Source organism: Patagioenas fasciata, chromosome 3 (genome assembly GCF_037038585.1).
Source record: "Patagioenas fasciata isolate bPatFas1 chromosome 3, bPatFas1.hap1, whole genome shotgun sequence".
NCBI classification, from domain to species: Eukaryota; Metazoa; Chordata; class Aves; order Columbiformes; family Columbidae; genus Patagioenas; species Patagioenas fasciata.
Window position 1 is genome coordinate 74,073,743 of NC_092522.1, and position 20,378 is coordinate 74,094,120.

General features: G+C 44.8%; 1 protein-coding gene across 1 annotated transcript in view; it reads right to left on the minus strand.

Moving 5' to 3' along the window:
• SLC35F1 (solute carrier family 35 member F1) overlaps positions 1-17,739 on the minus strand; it is a 239,844-nt gene extending 222,105 nt beyond the window's left edge. The window contains exon 1 of the mRNA XM_065834476.2: positions 17,287-17,739. Coding sequence (XP_065690548.1) covers positions 17,287-17,489 — 203 coding nt within the window. The 5' untranslated portion in view covers positions 17,490-17,739. The remainder of the gene's footprint in view (positions 1-17,286) is intronic.
• Between the last annotated feature and the right edge of the window lie 2,639 nt (positions 17,740-20,378).

A 20,378-nucleotide genomic window follows, 5' to 3' on the forward strand; every position in this document is an offset into this window, starting at 1 on the left:
TATCAAGGTGACATTCATTAAAAAAAAGCAACTGTGCTGAATCGTACCTATCCCTCTGTTTAAGGCTAAGAAAAAATATTGTGCATTTGATAACTTATTCATTTAAGCTTGTTTCCCTTCATGTTTTTTGTTTGTTTGCTTTTGTTTGTTTTTTTTCCCTGAGAAGCAATATTAAAGGTAAGAGACTTTGATGCCTCCAAGGAAAAAAGAACTTCTCAAATATCTGAACAGATTTTCCAGCCGTTCTAATAATGTACTGAGGAAGTTAAGACTGCCTTTCAAATGAACAAGGCTTTAACCTATAGGAAGACTTCTAAGAAGAATTTGTGTTCACCACTGTTCATGTTTCTGGGATAATAATGTAGTAAACATCTCGTCTCTGCCATTACATATGCAAACAAATACAGAATACAGTCTTGCTGTAGCTGGTTTTCATTTCCGTCATAGTTACATAAATAGATACAAGCAGCACAGTAATTCCCAGTTTTTACAGTATAAAGAAAAACCAAACACATACACATTAATTGTCTGATGTACACCTGATAAGAAAAAATGAATCCATGGACATCTCAAAGACTACACAATTCTCAGGCATGCATGATCTGCTGGTCACATGAAGATTATATGCACAGAGCTGGAAGCCACCACATCCCCATCTATTTTTGCAGTTATTACTCACAGAAGTTCCCTGTGTCTCAGCAAGCCCAGGAAGGTAAAAGCCAACCCAACAGCATGCACCAAGTTATTCTGGCTTTTTTCATGAGTATGAAGGGAAAAGAGCCAAAATAAAACAAAAAAACTCACACACATCAAAAAACCCTCCATCCCATCTTTTTGGGTAAAAATTAAATAGAAAGATGCTTGAAGAGCAGCTTTAACTAGTGTTCTGATCAATTCACAGGGATTTGTAGTAAACATCAGCCCTTAAAAGTGGCGATTAATTGCTATGGCAACCAGAGCATCACAGCACACGCATGGGCTGGGACAGAGGGACAGCAGTGTGCCCTCTTACCCACACACACAGCTCAAAAGGATGACCAGCTCCTCGAGGGGCCCCATTGTTTGGGCGCAATTAATCCTTTATAATACACCCTCTTCACTGGGGATGGGGCCTCTGCCCGGGCTCCCCCTTCCTCCACAGGACATCTTGCAACTGTGGCACTGCTGGGGCTTTGGATGGTTGGCTGCACGTAGCAGGAGAAAGGAAGAAAAGCAGAAAATGTTGGACACACAGGGTCAACAAAAATGGAGGTACCATGTATTTTGGGATCCAGGTAGGAATTCATCTTAAGAACTGTCACACCACTTTTTCCTTTGCTGCTACTGTATTTTCTTCACATGTTTCAGGAGTCTTTTATAAAAAACAATGTCCCTCCCTCTTTCAGTACATCACCATCGCTGCACTTATAAGAATGGTCAATGTGTTTACGCTGTATCTACATGTGCAAGCTAGCTCATGGCAAGCCACATGTGAATCTCTGCCTACCTGATGCCACAGTGCAGCTATAATCATTAGGAACACCCAAAAGGCAAAGAAACAGGTTCTTCCTTCCCACCTTCCTCCCTTTGTGGCAATTTATTTCTATGCTACAGAAGCATACTTAGACACATGGAGACAAAACGAGACAGATTTTTGCTGTGTTGCACCTCTCCACTCCCAAAAACTGGGATTCCAACACGGGCAGAATTTACCTTCTTCCCCAGTTTCCTGCTCACTCACTTTGGTATCAAATCACAAACTGCCGTGCCCCTACTAATGGAAACCTTCCCAGTCCAAAGCTAATCACTGGACTTGCCCATGGGATTACTGTTTAGGCTTTTTTTGCTCCTATTAAACATTCAGTTCTTTATATGGACAGAAATGCAACTCTTTGACCTGAACCACAAAAGTGAAACCTCCTAAAATTTCACTTCAGGAATCAGAAAGTGGTCATCCACCAGCAGCCATAAAAATAAGTGGCAAAAAAACTCAAGTACAACCTCATATTTGCTAAAAGCTATATAAATTACCATGTCCTTTTCCCTGCCCCCCTCACCCCCAAGAGAAGAATCACAACCCAAAGAGTCTTTAGGCCCTGATCTGGAACTTCTATTATCACTTCCATCTTTTTTTCAGTAGGATCACAATGAAGAATTGAACAATGGGAGATGTTCTCTGTCTGGATTTTTTAATCCCTCACCTGTCTTCAGGAACAGGAGGAAACTGTACTGCTTTATGCTTATTGTCTTCTACAACGCATTTTCCTCCTTACTTCTGTCTGCCTGTGCTTTAGGTGCTCCAAATCCAACAGCTTTACCTGATGCAGAAGAGGAGAAGGTGTTGCGAAACAACACAGATGGACTGTGCAGCACCTTTCCACAATGGTACTGCCCAGTGACAGTGGGTGATTCTGGAAGCAAGACTAACAACAAAATGCTCCCAGAAAACTGTGTCTCTCTGTCAGTGCAATCTGCCTGCCCAGAAGAAGCTCCGGTGGGACTACTCCTAAAGTGATCAAATTGTCAATGTTCAGCTCTTCAGAAATTCTTCCTGTAACTGAAGCCATGGGATTTCTGATCACAGCACTCCCTCAAACACATGGCTTTTGGGAAAGAAAGCACATGGCTGCTGGCTCTAGGGAGAAAAAGAAAAGAGAAAGGGAAGCCAGGGAGTGGCAACAGGCCTCCAAGGTCACATCAACCAAATAAAAACAGCTTTTCACAGAGCACTGTACATGGGAAGGCTGTAACACAGCATACACCATCATGGGAAGTGGGATGAACAAGTTCAGTGGTCACTGCTCTCCTCTGGAGACATTCAAAACCTGCATGGACACATTCCTGTGTAGCTTCATCTAAGTGTTCCTGCTCCAGCAGGGGGATTGGACTAGATGATCTTTTGAGGTCCCTTCCAATCCCTAACATTCTGTGATTCTGTGTGATCAATTGCTATTTTTCTAATAAGCAGCAACAGAGAAACTACTGCATGCCTTGCTCGAGAGACAAAAGTGAGTCATAAAGCCCACAGTGGCACTACCACACTCCAGATATAATGATTTTAGACCTGCTGAACATGCAGCTCTATTTTAGTCACTGGAAAAAAAAAAAAAGTATCAGGGATAAGGTTCCCATTCTGTCTTCTAGGAACAAGGAAACACATAGTATGTTTACATTAAGCCTTTCCACAAATGCCCATCCTCACCAAACTGAGCCCTCTCTACAAATAAACAAACAAAAGGTATAACAAGGAAGACTGATGTCCATTTAGGGCTCCATCACACCTCCACCACCAGCTCCAACAGCACACAGCAAGTACTTACAAGCCTAACAGTGCAGATTTTTTTCCCCAGCTCCATCCAGATTTACACTACCAGATGTCAAGCCACCTTCTTTTTTTTTCCTGCTATGGCTATAATCACATTACTTCAACCCTATTTGAGTGAGGAATTGGCTACAGCTCACTGTTTACCAACTGTTGATACCCACCAGGTTTCACCTGGGGTCATTATCACTCTTCTCAGGAACATCAGCACTGGGGTTTGTGATAAGGGGAAGGCAAGACAGCAGGAAACTAAGAATCGTTTCAACAAGCAGCACAGGCGTAACATTACAATATAGATGAGCCAAATAAAAAGAGATACTTTCCTGGTTTTCCTTTTTTTTTTTTTTTTTTACTTCAAATCCCTATTTCCCCCACCTTTTCTGCCCCTGCCCCTCCCTGTTCCTTGCTCGCAGGCTCCTTCCTTTCATCCATCCAGGCACTAGTCTAATAAAAAGTTACCTAAAGACCCAGCAACAAACAATGACCTTTTTCAGCCAGGTTAATTCTTTGCTTTTTTAGTGAGCTGACTGTGAGATGTGGCAGGAACCAAACCTGGCTTAGCAGAAGGAGCAATTTGGCCAGAAACACAGAAGAAACAGAAATTAGACTGCCTTTTGGCAGTCCACTAAACTGTGATTTAAAAACAAACTCATTCCTCAGCCTTAGCTCATGTTTATCTTAATCCAGTTCTGTGAAATGGCTGAGAGGATGAAACTTCACATCTGATAACTCAGTTGCCTCTCTCAAAAACTTCTGGGTATTTGTTCAGCAGTGGCTGATTAGGAAATAACTTCCTCTCACCACCACCTTTTTTGCTTTTTTTACAGTCTCCAACTATACCAAATCAATATCTGCGTGTGCATTGCATTGTTAGCATAAATGTCATATATTCACATCGTAAGTACCCCAAGCAATACTGTCGAAGATGCAAATCTCAGAAATTATTACAGGTTCATCACTAGCACATCTGTAGCTCCTTCCCCCTTGTTAGCAAAGTTTCACACATAGCATGGTGAGCTTCAACCAAGATCAGCTCTTCACAAAATGTTCTCTCTTATGCTGCCATATGCATGTCTCAAATGAAATCAGTGTAACATGTCTCAGGAGGCAGGAAAGAAGGTTAGCTCACTAACACAGCTTCAAACCCCTGTGATGGCAACATCTTCTGTGTTTCGGTAACAGTCTGTGGCATCATCTCCAGTGCCAGGAGAGCTCCAGCAGCCCCAGGCCCACTTTCTCTCCAGACATTTGTTCTCTACCCCTGTACCAGCTTCCCCGCTGTGCTAGTGCCATCTGTTTGTAGCCACATCATAAACTCCACTGGACAGAGGTTCCATCTGGAAATACAAACCAACAACAGAACATTTTTTTCAATTTTTTTCCCATCTGGATCAAGCCACCAACCTGGCTCTCCATGCCACTGTGCAAATGGCTCCACCAGCACAACAAAGGGGGAAGAAGCTGGGGATGAGGACAAGAGTAAGAATGAGCAGCTGGGAGTGGAGGAAGAAGTTCTGCCACCTGCCAGAGCTCCCCTCTGCAGTTCCAGCACCACCCAACACCAGTTTCAGTGCCAGACCACTGCAGGACCCCCAGGAAACCTCCCCTTGTATTCTGACAGCAGGTACCCCTGGAAAGTTAGCCACCTTTGAAAAGATGCCACCTCTTCATCTCCCAAAGCCCACACATACTGTACGCATTAGTCATTTGTTTCTTGGCAAATGTTTGCCCATAAAGTTTCAGAGAAGCACCACAGTAAGTGTAGACCAGATGCTACTGAGTACTACGCTGTATTTTATAGCACTGTATAGCACTTTACAAGCATTAACTAATCAACAACTCTTCCAGGTAGTTAACTTTAATTATCACAATTTTATAGGTGCTGAACCAGACCCAGGGAGCTTGAGAGATTTGCCCAAGGCTGAAAAACCAATTGGTGTCCAATCCTGGATTGTAAATCAGGAGCTACCATGTGTAACGTCTTCCTGAGCCTCTCACTGCAGCAGCAGCAGAGTTCCCTTCATCAGCTGCTGTAATAAAAGTTTTCCCTGAAAACAAAACAGGCAAAAGCCCACCCCTCCCTGCCCTCATTGCAAATGGCTGTTTGAGTTGCTTTTTGCCCACCAACTCTCCTGTAACTTTTAGTCAAACACAGGATGACATAAATCATCACGCTCTGTCTTTGGGCCCAAACCCCGCACCTGAATCAGGCAGGGAGTACTCACAGGGCATCTCCCCATCTTTCTAACTCTGATGCCTACTTCTGCATCGTACTTACGTATGAGCTGCTGGGGTTTTTCTCCCTCAGCTTCCCTTATCATCTGGCTGGTATTTTTGTGCATGCTGTTGTTTATTTATCAGGCTTGAGCTTTTAATACTCAGCAACCAACCACAGTGGTGCACAAGCAGCAGCTATGGTAAGAGTAAGTACCAACTAAAAAGGGGTGAGATGAGCAGTATACCAAGTGGATACAGCAACTTTTACTGGAAGACAACAAAGAAAGGCCGACTGGAGAAGAGTTACTTTTAAGGAGCTTCACAGTCCAGACCACTGGACAAAACATCATCTCTGTGCACTTGCAGCTGCTGGAGGTTTCTCCACAGAAATGTTTGTGAGCTGCTGGATTTGAAGGCTGGGGGCTGAGGTCAACTGTTCTCTGTAAGTCTCTTCGTGAGTTACAGAATATTTCTGGTCCATCCAAAGGAAGGAAGGATGGTATCTCCAGGCACCACTGGTGCTGTAAAGGGAGCAGAAATGCCTGCGTTAGGATCACCTTAAGATGGATCTCTACTGTCAGTGCTGTGTACTAGTCCTGAACTGGCAGCATGAGCAGAGGTGACCAAATAGCTTTCTTCCCTCATCAAGCTCTCACCTCCCTCACTTCCCACCATGAGCCTTCAGCAGGTTCCATCGGATCCTCATGCTCTGGAAGGAAGCGAACAAACCCCACATCAGTTACCCACTTCAGCTGTTCTTTGCCACTACTCCTCAGACAAGCACCGATGCTTCGAAAGATAAAACACATGCATGGACACTGCTTGAAGGAAAAAATGCAAATATACCACATTTGGCAGGCAACTTAGTTGTAAATTAAATTTGTACCTTTGTTCCCCCTCCTGCTTTGCGCCTGCCACACAGAACGACGGCCAAAACGCATCTCAGAGGCCTAATCCTGCAAACAGATAAGCTATCAACTAGTGCCAATGACTAGAGCGTGGTCATGACTCGTTTGATGCTTGATGCATGGTATTTTGCTAAAATAGAGCCGACATACGTGTAAAAAAAGAAAAAAAATCATTAAGGGACTGAGAAAAAAGACAAATTTAAAAATGTCAGTGTGTGCTTCAAAATAAATTGCAGCTAAATACTCTCAAGTGTAAAAGTACTTTGGATGTTAGTGAGACCATTCATAAATGAGAAAAGAAATTGGTATTGATTCTGCAGGTTCATGTCTCAATACATCTATAGGTTGTAAAAGTGTAGGAATAAATCTAATAAATTAATCTAGCTGAGTAATAATAAGTTCCATTAACACGGTAATACCTACCAAATCGATACGTATGAACAATTTCAGACATCAAATTTAACAGAAATTCTTCTATGAGCTAGAATGTGGTAGAATTCATTTATTTATAACAGGACATTAAATTTGGGTAACTTCTGTAGTTCACACACAGAGTGCTTCTTTTCAAGTGAATTATTAGGGAATTATTTGGTGTCTTAAATACAAATAACCTCTTTAGAAAGGGAGAAACTCTGAATCTCAGATTTCGCTTGGTTAACTCTTCCACTTTGGGCAGCGCTCCAACCACTGCATGGCGCTGCCCCTCACCCTGACCGCTGTGCCTCACTCCTTGAGAGCGTTCTGCTACTGAACAGTTGTTCCAGTAAGACGTCGCCTTTTTGTTTAAATGAGAGAAAACCTGGAATTTTTCTTTTCAATGCCAGTAAGCAGTGCCTTCATGCATGTACAACAGCCACCACACCATCTTGCTCCAGCGCTTCTAGACTAAGTCCTCCAAATGTCCTGGACTCTACTGAAAGATGTGATCCCCCACGCCACAAAAAAATCACTGGTGAGCACTAAATCTAAGCAAAGCAGCTTTGGTAGAAAAACCTGAAGAGGAGGCAACAAAGTCTCCAGGGCTGTGCACAGGTGTTGTCCACTCTGGGATGAGCTTCTGCAAACAGTGATCTCTAAATTCCAGAAAAAAGACATTTTGCTACAAAGCAACCCCCTTAGCACCAAACAGCAGGGATAAGGTATTCAAATTACGACTGGAAATTACCTGTGCATATCGGGCAGGTCACACAAGAGAAGGGGACACTTCAGTCTGACCATTACCTATACTTGCGTGCCCAGCCACTTTTTCCTCACCACATTAGATGACGCCTGGAAACTTTTCCTGCCTGATGGTACTTAATCCTCATACTTAGCCTGATGAAAATTATATCTACAATATTAAAGTTTTATTTCCTTCAAGTATCAAATCCCACAACCATTAAAATATTTTCCAGCTCCGTGCTCAGCTCTTCCCAACCTACTTGCTATTTGCTGTCCTTCCTCACTCTCAATCTACCCAGGATGGTCCCTACAGACCACAATATACTGACAACAGGGAGTTAAAAAAAAAAAAAAGAACATAATCAAAAGCATTTCACGTCTACAGCAGCAGTAGAGAGAGAAAAGGAAAGAGCAACGGGAAAGAAATACTTGCTCAGTTTCATCACAGCTCTACAGTTTCTAGTAAGAAGATATTTGAGAAGGTAAATGGCCTAAATCAGGCTGCAGAAGCCACTGAAAACACAGAGCTATTTAAACTCCATAAAATATCTGAACTTAAAATAATCACAGCATAATTAATTTAATTGTATTGAGTATTTTTCAGCATTTGTTGCATCACCGTGGCGGGGGGGGGGGGACGGAAAGCAAAGACCCATGGAGAAGAATATTGCACCCTGGCATAGCCACAGAGGCACCTGGGCCAACAGCTTAAAGATCCAAGTTTTGGTAAAAACCAGAAAGCATAGGATAGGGTACAGCTTATGCCTTATACCCCTTGGAGCATTAGGTCCCTACCTGTAAGTGACTCACTTCTCGCCTCACCTCCCTTGTCTGTGACACAGTCTTCAAGAGCTAGACATGGACATCTACCTCTTCTCTTCAGAAAAAGGCAGCAAGAACTTGCTTTTACCTCATAGCTCCCACTCTCATTCAGCCCATCCCAGTTAGACTCTCTCTTCACCTGAAAGGGTCTGAGCTACCAGCCCCGAGGCTGCGTTAAGGATCAGGATTTTCGTTATCAGGAGCTGTCCTCCTCTTCCATGAGGATGATGAGGGGCCACCAGAGCTGAAACAGATCCTGGTATCTCCCTCACATGCTGCCGGTGGCTTCCCCTCCATTTCACCAAACAGGCAGAAACATTTAATCCCCTCTTAACTCATTTTCCATTCCTAACCAATGGAAACCAGAAAAAGTCAGGTCATATCAAAATACATGTCAGACGAGGCAAAATAATGAGAATGAATGGGGCACAGAAGACAGAACCATTTTAAAATTAATGCGGCCTAGTAAAAAGACAGTAAAGCAAGCTTTTGGACACACATGTGACAGTTTCTTTGACAAATGAACACCAGAAAGGGCTGAGTAAACTAATGACCATCACTACAAATGTTTCAAATTTTATTTTCATTCTGTCATCAGGTAATACTGGCTTATAGGTTGCAATTAACACTAGGGCTTGGGAGGTAATAATTATGGTCTTGCTACTGGACACATAAATTACCTCATTTATCTGTATTAGAGATGCAGCAATCTGTTTCAAGCATAGTGGGCTTTTGTAAATGAACACCTTGAAGCCTGAAATGTCTTGGGAGATGAGCTGGGCAAAAAAGCATCAGCTGGTTCCAAACTTTTAATTTTCAAAACTTCCCCCATTTTGCATTAAGTCAAAACCACAATCATTTGAGGTTCTTTATCCCAAGAGAACCTCACAGACCATGTGTTCATGGCATCTCCCAGGGACACAGCAAAGCAGAGTTAAATATGATCTCCTGCATAAGTATTCCCATCACCAGATTACCATGAAGTCTTACCCTCCATCCAAAAATGTCTAATCTGGTCATAAGAAACCTTGCTGAACATGCAATCTTGAGAAAATCTAGTCCGTCTTGCCAAGGTTTTGACTCATCTACGTTTTTTGACAGAAAAAAAAAAAGTTACAGCAAAAGAGAAGATTTGCTGTCTGGCTCCTAAGTTCCTACACACTGCCACAGATCAGACTTTTCTGAAGTCAGAGCATGACCTCCCACATCAGTACAGGAAAATGCAGTGTAAGGAACCAACTGACCACCACATCAAGGGGAAACTGAAATTAAGGGCCAAAATGGCTGTATCGGCTACAGAAGCCTGGCTTAATAAATGTCCCTATTTTTTACAGTGGCACCTACATGGCATCATTCATGGACAGACCTTTCTCGTGAGATCAAGGGTCATCCACCTAGGAAATTATTTGTCTAGCGCTGTGTACAGCGGCACATCCCAAAAAGCAGGCACGGTCCCTGCAGAAATATGGCACAGTATTGCTGCACGGGTGCTCTCACCAAGCACAGCCAGGTTGTGGGGATGCTCCCTCCTCCATCTCTTTGCTCTTTAGTTCCAGCCATGCTGAGGAGAACATGATGCATGGGAGCCAAACCCACTACCTCAATCATGTGGTGTCTCTGAGAAAAATGAGAGGGAGTGAATATGTATTGAAGGAATGCTTGCTTAAATCATGAAAGAAACCAAGACAGAGGAAGTTGAAAGACAAGCTTCAAAACCGGCATGTTTTCAGTAAAAATCCCAGAGAGACAGATGACAGACATAAACAAGCAGAGACAGGTAGATTAGGTGGTTCACAACATGAATTTCACAACCACCAATACTTACACACTTTACAGTCATAGCAATTTATGAGTCCCCATACAGCTGTTCTTACAACAGGTGATTTCAGCTGAGTTTGAGCTCAGCTCACAAGCCTTTGAGCATGAGATTTCTGTTTTTGTTCGGTTTGGGGGTGATTTTTGGTAGTTTTTTAAAGTCGAGCTTCTTCAGCAAGTTCTCTTCCCTAAGCTTTTCTGTTAATCAGCCCTAATCAGTATTCAAGTGCTGATCCATAAGGCTATCTTCTGACTTAAAGGAAGGGAACACCTCACTAATAGCCCCAGTGTTTCCCTCTGCCTGCAGAAACAACTGTGATAAGGACAGAGACTCCAGCCATCTCCAAAGAGACAGAGCCACAAAGAGCCCTTCTGATCGCTGCTGGCATCTGGCCTTCCCCTCATTAGCACATTAAAGCTACTCTGTCCATTCCATAAGAGCCACTCTGTCCATTCCTCCAGCTTTCTCTATGGAGCCATTTACAGTGCTGCTCTTTTGAAACCCCCCTAGTTCAAGAGGCAGTAACCCCTTCCCAAAGCCCATAGCACAGCCAGTGACAAAAATTCTCATTTACAGGCAGGCATCCAATAAGTACCAGCCTTTTGAGTGTCACAGGTAGACAGAAGACACCCATATATTATGCCTTGCCAAACTGCCCCTCCTAGGAAAAGTCTTTTCCCAATCAGTATGTGGGCTGTCAGGTTTAGATTACAGTGCACTTACCGTATCAAATCACCCCAAACAATTCCTATTTCAGAACAGGACCGGCAAGACTTGTAACTCCTAAGGTACAAATTCTCAAGAGCAAAAGCGAGTCAAAGGGGACAAAACTTTCCAACACTGACTCCAAAACCCATTAGGAAACCACACTCTGACACTTTGAAACCATATTTGGACACACTTCCAGCACTTGCTAAAGCAGCAATATGGAAGCTTTATGTACTTTAGCTCATCTCCACTCCTAAATCAATGCATTTTAAGTGTACTATGGCCTACCAATAAGTGTGTATTCACTAAGTTGTTTGGAGGAGAAGGGGAAGAGCATCTTTTTCTCCTGTTTTACAGGTATTTCCCTTATGCACCCAAATTATTGGGAATGCAGCTAATTCACAGACATCACTTGCTTTCAAAATGCCAATTACAAGTAATCTAATGAGAAAAGGAAACAGTGGACAATTTTTCATTGGTTGATTTCTATATCCTCTGCCAGGATGCTTTCCTATGGGCAGATATGACCTTCCCATTTTCCCAACTGAAATGAATAATACTAACAGTTACAAGAAAGCCAACCTAGTTGCTTTATCTATGCTCTGAACTCATTTTCTTTGACTTACTTCAGAATAGTACAAATATTTTTACCTAAAAGGAGAGCTACAGCTAGCTGAATTGGGCTCAGACTCATTCTTCTACAGTCGCTGTTATTCTGGGTGGACTTTGAAAAGCTATTTGTACTTTTTAAGAATAAAAATCCCAAAGGAAGCCAATCCTTTTGTTTTGAAGAAGAAAGCAAAGCAACTGAAGGTTATGAATACTCACTCTTTTTTTGGATTCCAAAAATGATACCTTTGATCCTTGACTTGCTTTTAATTAAGGAAAAATGCCATAAATTATTTGGTTTGTTTGCGTCTCTGATCTGTCAACTGAAAGACGTTATTGCTTTGGGGCAATGAAATACAATGTGTCAACCATATTATTATTCAGTTGCAGGTTCTTTTTAGCACATAAACTCACTCTGACTTACTATGTGGATACACGTTATTAAAAAAAATAATAATTGGGTCATAGTTTTTGCTGCTTGCAGTGTCATTTAAACAACTTTTATCTCTGTAAAGTTGGTAGCCCCGACACATGGTTCAAGTTCAAACTCAATCAGCTGGTGGGCCAAATTCTTCCTGAACTCCATTATCAGGGATGAATCTGGCCTGTAACACACTAAAGATGCAAAAGTTTTATTCAGACCATACCCAAACAGCCAGGCTTTCTGACAAGAAGAATCCAAATTGCTTTTCTTCATATACTTTTGTTCACTAAATCACTGCCTAGCTTAATGAATTATATTTATTAGCAACATTATTTCGTCTTCCTTTTCCTAAGAAAGGTAGTGGTAATTAGACCATACACTGGCTTTAAGTACAAGGCTAAAATTTATCTGAGAAAGTGAATAAGAAGGCAAAGTAGAGAGAGACTCACATTGCTCCAGAGAAAGCTTTCACAATCCACTAGTGCAGAGAACGTAACTACAAAGCTATTTAAAAGATGGCATGGAACTGAGTGCGTGAAATTACTCTTGCTCCATTTTCTGATATCAAGTTGAATATGTCTCTAATATTCTGATACGATTTGTAGGAAACTTCTGAAAAAAATACAAAGTGCCATTTAGCAATAGAAAGCGAGAAAAAGCACATGAAGACAGCCTCGAAACAGCAATGTAAGGCATGGCTAGATTTTATAGCTAGTATTCCTTGAGAAAGTACTAAAAGATCAAAGTGGGAAAACCAAGAAAGATGTATGTGCCATCCAGCTTTCTAAAACAGTCCTCATCAGAGAAAGCAATACAATAGTGTGGCCTTAGACATTATTTTGGAGACCCAAGTTCCTTGACATGGCTACAATATTTTTTTCTTTCCCAGAATAATCTTGTTTACTTAGGTAAAATAACTTGTCATAGTATCTAAAGATATTAACTCATTTTCCTTGCAGAAACTTCATTTTTCCCTCTGTGTCCTGGTGCCTAGGGCTACAGAGATAATGTCCATGTATAAGCAGGTACCTCATTTGCTGGCTTTCATTTAGACAAAGAATTTGCAAGGATCGCCCAAAGAGATCATTTGGCAACCTGCTCCCCTTGTGCTGCAGCAACATTTATTCTCTGCCCAGTTCCTCTGAGGAGGTGGTAACCAGTATTCTTAACATGAGATCAACCTGTAAATTAGTTTAAAAAGCTTCAGAGGCCACACACGACGCTTTGCAGGTGATTCTCTGCTCTTGGCTCTTCAGGTCATGCGGGGAGTGCAAGGAAGGGAGACAAGCCACCACTCTGTGCTGGGATCCAGACAGACAAGGTGACTTCAGACCCACCAAAATGTATCTCAGGAATCTGGAGGCACCAGGATGAAGGCATGGAGAACCACAGAGCTCCAGACAGCAAGATTTTCTCCTTTTTCTCTTGCTTCCCACTATAGGTGGGAGGCAATACGGAGCAGGTGAGTCACTGCTTATTAAGTGGTCCTCTACAAGCAGACAGATTTGGTGGAGTCCAATTTTGGCTTTGCAGAGGCTGTGGGGAAGCAAGCAAGCAATCAAGCAGCCAACATTATTCTTTCTCTCCCCTGCAAACTATAGCAGGGCAGGGTCAGCCAGGGAGAGCTGCTGAGCAAATGTCACAAGAAAGGTGCCAGGCAGGGCCCTGCAGCTGGGATTCATGGACCATGGCTGTGAGTCACAGGTCCAGGAACGTATTTGCAAAGTGTAATCACCACGACATCTGCCCTTAATGCAACAGCAATTCAAAGTCATCCTCTCCGGACTTCAACAATAACAGAAAGCTTTCTCCTGTTGCAGCAGTTCCTGTTCACCACCACTGGCAGCTCAGAATTTATATCCAAACTATTCCACTAAAGCCTACAATTTCATTGAACATCTCCAGTCCTCCATGATCCTGGCCCTTCAGTTTTGCATTTTACTTCAGTTTTCTGTTATGGCCAACTTTTTCACAGAGTGCAGTGTTCGCTGTGATCACTGAAATACATTTTTACAGCCAAACAGCTTTGCTTTCAGTATGTTCTCTCTCAAACACCATGGGGGGTGGTTGTGCCAGTGTTTCTCAATTACCTCGGGATCTATTGAGTGAACAGGGAGGAGAGATTGGAAGGTGAAGTTAAAATAAGTTTCCACAGCTTGTAAAGCAATTTTAAGAGGAGCCTTCAAAGGCAATTCAGGAATGACCAAGTGCCTAGGTGACCAAACTACTACATAAAAAGTGAGAGAGAAATGATGCTCAGTTTCTGCCAGTGTCAATTCCCACTTTTACTGCTGTCTTGTTTCTTCCTAGGACATACCAGAGTCTGTCCCCTTCCAGGAGGCAGATTTTTAGCAGGCCCTCTTGCAGTAGGACAAGAGGTAACGGTTTTAAACTAAAAGCCGGTAGATTCAGGTTAGACATGAGGAAGAAATTATTCACGATGAGAGTGGTGAAACGCTGGCACAGGTTGCCCAGAGAGGTGGTAGATGCCCCATCCCTGGAGACATTCAAGGCCAGGCTGGATGGGGCTCTGAGCAACCTGATCTGGTTGAAGATGTCCCTGCTCATTGCAGGGGGTTGGACTGGATGACCTTTGAAGGTCCCTTCCAACCCAAGCCATTCTATAATTCTACCAGCCGGCTTCTGGTAACCTTGGCTGTTGTCAGCCTTTTTATTTTGTTCATCTGCCTGAGAAGCCTCCACTTTGCCTAGCAAAAAACAGAAACACATGTGCTCAACTCAACGAGTCAATCAGGAACCTGTCACAAATGGGTCACAGGCAGATGGTGAACACAAAGTATAGACAGCACAGAGAAAGTGTTACCCTTTTCCAGTACAAAAGCATTTATTCAAGAAGTCAATGCTTGGGTTTTTTTCTGGGCTCCTACTTCTTTAGGGATATAGCATACATATTTCTTCCTTTCCTTTAAACATTTCCATGCTATTGTTTCCACAGAAAATTAAAACATAAATATTGTGTTAGGATTCATTCTATTGTGTTGGGATTCATTTCTCTGTATCAATAGAAATATTACTTGAAAGACATGACTTTACCTGGGCTTAGTTCTTAGTTCCCATGCAAAGTTGAAGGAAATCTAACTCAGACAAAATTTTGCTTGATACAGACTTTGGGATGGGCTAAGGATTCTCTTACACAAATAAAAGACTGTCTTAAAATGCCACAGTAATGAGTCTTCTCCCTCTCCATAAATCACATAAATAAATCGCATAAATTTGGAAAACTTTATTCTTGATTCATGTTTGAGAAGGGGAAAAGAATATGTTTGCGAGAAAGTGAGTGGGCTCCTGTTCATTACAGTGCTGGGCGTCTGGACGATGCAAGACCTCATTTATAGATTCAAGTTTGTGAATCAGAACAGGGATGTGGACTTTGGTCACCGAAGCCAATTTCTATCTATCTTTTTCCACCTTAAAAATAAACAAGTAAATAAATAAATAAATAAATAAATAAATAAATAAATAAATAAATAAATCTAATTTCAATAATATATATAACAACAAATATTGATTTGACTCTTTAGCTATGGTATACATATATGCATGAGCATGGCAACTGCTTGAACTATATGATTTTATTGAACACTTCCTAGCCATGAACACTGTGGTCAATTTGATGGTTACCCAGAGGTCACTATCATCACACTTGAACAAGAATACCTATTGCTTCTGTATCTGATAGCCTTGCCACATCACCATACGTCTTGTGTTGCCCCTGAGAAAACTTCTTTTCTCTGGTGACTTAACTCAGGACTGACACACACCCCAGGATGACCAAGCAGAAGGAGAACAGGATTTTGCAAGCACCGGACACCTAAGAGGACACAGACGGTTGGGTTGAGGAATTGAGTAAATGTTACTATACTGAGAGTTACAAATGTGCATGTACAAGAAAATGTGTAACTGAGTTTGAGCTGAAGCAGCTCTTACTTGTTGCAACTTCTTTTCAACCCTTCTCATGCTCAAATAACAAAGGATAAATATTTCCTTCTTTATTGATGCTTTTGAGGATCCTCCTAGAATGGTAACAGTTATTACTATTGCAAATAATAGCAATGATCTGTGAGCAATCAAATACCTTCAGGTATTTGTAACAAAGATAGGAACATTTATCATTTCCTAATGTTTAAAAGCTTGAAAGAGTCAACAGGCTTCATCTTCAAAATTAGGATATCCAGATAGATGAGCTGATGTTTTTCTTAGTAGGTCATCCATAATACACATATCTGAAACTAAAGTGCGGACAGTGAGCCCAGCGCTGTTATGCACCACCCCATTGCTGCTCATAACCCTGCAAGTGCTCTATTTAGCACGTAAAAGTCATTAGGCAGAAGTGATATCTTCAGCTGGTTTTTCAAACAGGAGCTCAGAGGCTCACAGAATCAGCCAGTTAGGCTCTGGACAGATGCTGTTTCGTAGTAACAACCTCAGCCCTAATGAAACACAGTGCTGAAGAAATAAATGGCAAAAAGGGGAGCATAAAGGATTTAAGTAAGATGGTTCCAGTGTTTTCTTGTGCCTTCGGTGAAATAATTTACCCCGAGTACCCTGCAGCTTTCTCATCTTTGCATTGGCAATGCTGAGCCACACGCACGGGAGAACCGATCAGCCAGTGTCTCGGTAGCATCCCGCTCCTGCAGCCAGAGCGCGCTTCCCTGTGACCACGCCAGCTGGTCTCAAATCGGGCACAAACCTCACATGGGGCCACCCGGCACCCCGGAGCATCGGGCTCTGCCCGGCCGCTGCTGCGAACCCCGCCGTGACGGCAAAGGGCCGCTCCGCTCGCCCGGCGCCCGCGCTCCGACTTGGCCAGCGATGCCTAAGCCACTGGCCGGGCTGGGGCTGCGGGGACGTGGGCTCCCTTCTCCCCCCCGCCCCCCGCGTGTCCGCGACGGGCTAGGAAAGTCGAAGCAGGCGGGAGGAGAGGGCGCCTCGCTATTGGGGTGTGCCTGCAGGCAGGGCAGGTGCGATCGGCACCGGCTCCGGCGGGGAGGTAGCGGACCGGGACTGCGCCTCACGTCGTGGCCTCGGAGTCAACAATGGACCGGGGGAGGCTCCGCGCTGCCGCCCTCTGCCCGCGGCTTAAGCGGGGAAAGGCGCTGCCAGCCCAGACGAGCCGCCCCGCCAGAGCTTCCGCGCCTCTCTCCGCTTCACCCCGCCGAGGGGGCTGGGCCGGGGCTCCCCCGACGGCCGCCTCCGGTCCTCCACGCCCCAGGACGAGAGGCAGCGGGGCGGGCAGCCGCGCCGTACCATGCTGTGCCCTGCCGTGCCGCCAAAGCCCCGGTCCATCCCCTGGCCTCACCTGTTCAGCACTTTCCTGATCCGCTGGCGCACGCTGGAGGAGGGCGCGGAGATGCCGCTCCTGCCGCCGCTGCTGCCGCCCTCCGCCGGCAGGTTCTCGATGGTGGCCACGACATGGCTGGGCTGCGGCGGGTGGTGCGGCGGCGGCGGCGGCTGCGGCGGCGGGGGGTGGCGGTGGTGGCGGTGGCGCTCGGGGGAGAGCATCGCGGCGGGGCTGCGCCTCAGCGGAGAGCGGGGCGCATCCCGGCGGGAGGGCGGCGGGCGCTGCTGCCACCGGCGCTGGCTCCCTCGGCTTCCGGGCAGCGCCAGACCCTCGCCCGCTCCTCCCTCACTGGGCTGCCATGCAGCGAGGGGCGGGCTGCCGCCGCCAGCGAGTGCCGCTCACGGTCGACGAAGTGGCAGCAGTTTGGCGACCCTCCTCCTCCCCACACCCCCTGCGCCCAGCCGGTGCCTCCCCCCGGCGGAGCTGCCACCCCTGCGCTGCCTCGATCCCTTTTGTTTCCCGCTTGCCGCCACCCCGCGCACCCCCACAGCGCACGGGTGTAGCCGATGCCCGGCCCGGCCCGGCCCGTCACGGTGCGGCGGCGGAGCCCCCTCGGAGCCGTGAGTGGCGGCGCCCGCCCCTGCGCGCCGCGGTGTCGCCGGGAGAGCGCGGCGGAGGCGCCGGCGGCAGCCGCCAGGGGGCGCCGGTGGCGGCCTTCGCCCCCCCCCGCACCCGCCCGGTTCTGCCGCGGACGCCCCGTGGAGCTATCGGAGTCGGGCAGGACCCGCCGGGTCGGGGGGCGCTCCTCTCCCGTGTCCTTCCCGGGGGTCCTTTGTGCCGCCCTCCCGCCCCGCCCGCTGAGCTCCGCGCTGAGTGGGCTCGGGGGTACAGGGCCAGCGGACTGCCCGGCTGAGCACTTAATTACTCCAAACTTCCCCCCGTTAAATACTCATCGGTTTTCTTTTGGGGTGTTTAGTTGCCTTTTTGGGGTGTTTTTTTATGTTAGTCAGTTGTCTCTTTGCAGCTGGGCAACACGACATCTGCTCCATCGACATGAACACCTCAGAACTGACATGCATTTGTCCTCTGAAACATGGCATGGCCTGTCTTGTCTTCAGTGGATTGGAAAACATGTATATAAAGAATGCCTCTGAACACCACCCTTGTTCTTACACTGTCAGCGAGGCACGTAAGGGACTGCGGGAGCAATGGCAGTTGCCATAAAGTTCAGAGCTCCATACATTTTTCATATGGATGGTGCACTTCCAGTTCATGTCTGGTCGAGGCTTGTTACAGACTATTGTGTTAGTCTCTTCCAAACACAGGGAGTCTCTCTGAAAATAAATGGAATGAACGTGGTTTTAGTATTTCTGTTCTAAAGAGTAAGAAAGATATTTCGCTTTAAAAATTGAATCAGGCTCCATGGAGGTCAAACGTATACGTACCTTTTAAATGAACCGTGTCTTACTGAAACATTTTACATGATCATTTTCCAAAGTCCTGCTAAGTGAAATAAATTTGAAATTTTACCTTTTCCATTCTATTGTTTCCTCTACTTATTTTTGTCAAAGATTCTTTCCCTATATTCCTGTTCATGTGCATCTCACACAAAGGTGTGAAGATGAGAGGAACATTCATAGAAAGCTGGGAAATGTGGTTATAAAGCTCTGGAGTGTCCTCCAGGGAAATCAGATAGATGTAATACTCAAAATTACTTTTGCCTTTTTTTTTTTTTTCCTAATGACTAGATTTCAGGTCGGTAATATCTGTTTACAGCAACTATTCCTTTTGCCAATATTAATACTTAGTGTGTCAGTTTTCTCTGAGCACCTCAGCAGCCTTAGTCTAACAGGTCTTCAGACGAGATCCAGTGGAGCATGTTGCTCTATCAGAGGAATGCTTTTGAAGATGGGGCTCACTCACTTGAAATCCTCTAAAGTTCATTCTCTGTTCTGGGCAAAAAGCCAGCTGTTTTCAGCATGAGCTGAACCTCTCTTGAATTGGATTATGCTACTAAAAGATTCTACTCTCTCCTGTTCCCCCCATGGCAACCACATGTTTCCATAAGTGGAGAGAAGATGAGGTTCATTCTCCCTGGCAGCTCTTGGAAGTGGAAGGGACAGAGCATCTGCAGCCTCGGTGTCTGCAGCTGCGGTGGTACGAGGTACCTGCAGGGCTGGCCACCGGGTGCAGCCATGGCAACTGTGTGCCATCACCATGGGGGTCCAGCGGTAGCACCCCCAACTCACATGCTCATCACTGTCCCATGTACCTCCAGCACCTATTTGCGAATGTTTCCATGTCCTTGGTTAAACATGCTGTTTCTCCAAGCTGTGGCTGGATGGCAACTGCAAATATTCTGGAAAAACTCTCTGTGCTGGTATGAGAGGGTTTAGATAAGAGATGTGTTTGCTTCTGGGTGCTCAGTGGTCACTTCAGACTAATCTGACAGCTGAGCAGATCAGAACAACAGTGTTTGTGTAACTTTATTTCTACTGATTAAACCAAATGAATGCATACCTGAAGTCCAATTTGGTATCTGCCAATAAACAGGGGGGGCTGTGGGAAGTTCCTCTCCTCAGGGCAGCCCCCTTATTTGGCAGCCCCCTTTTTACCCATGCAGAGGGGAGCTGTAGGTCCGTGCAGACAGCCCTGCTGCCATCATGACTGATGGATTTCTTGCACAGGTAGGTCTATCATAAATATGATGCCAAACTTCTGATGTGTCAAATAAAATTGTTCCCAATTACTTTTCAGTTTGTCTCACTATCATACCATGTATGTATTAATAGTGTTATGCCATCACATGGTTTCATGCATTTAATGTTGCAGCTTAGCCATGCTGTTGTGGGGTTTTTTTCCCATGATTAAACAAAACTACTGAGAGGAACAATTACACTGGATGTATTCTATTTAGTAATATCGGCAGATTGACTGCATCATACAATCAGTCGTGACTGATTGAGAACAGCATTTTTTAACATGTTAATAATTACCCAAAACACTGTTCACATGGCTCAGTGTCCCTCACAGTCTGAGCTTTCTTGGCTCAATTTCAAACACAGTTCTAAGCAAGTTCAGCTCCCTTGCAGCAGTTTCTTAGTGTGTTG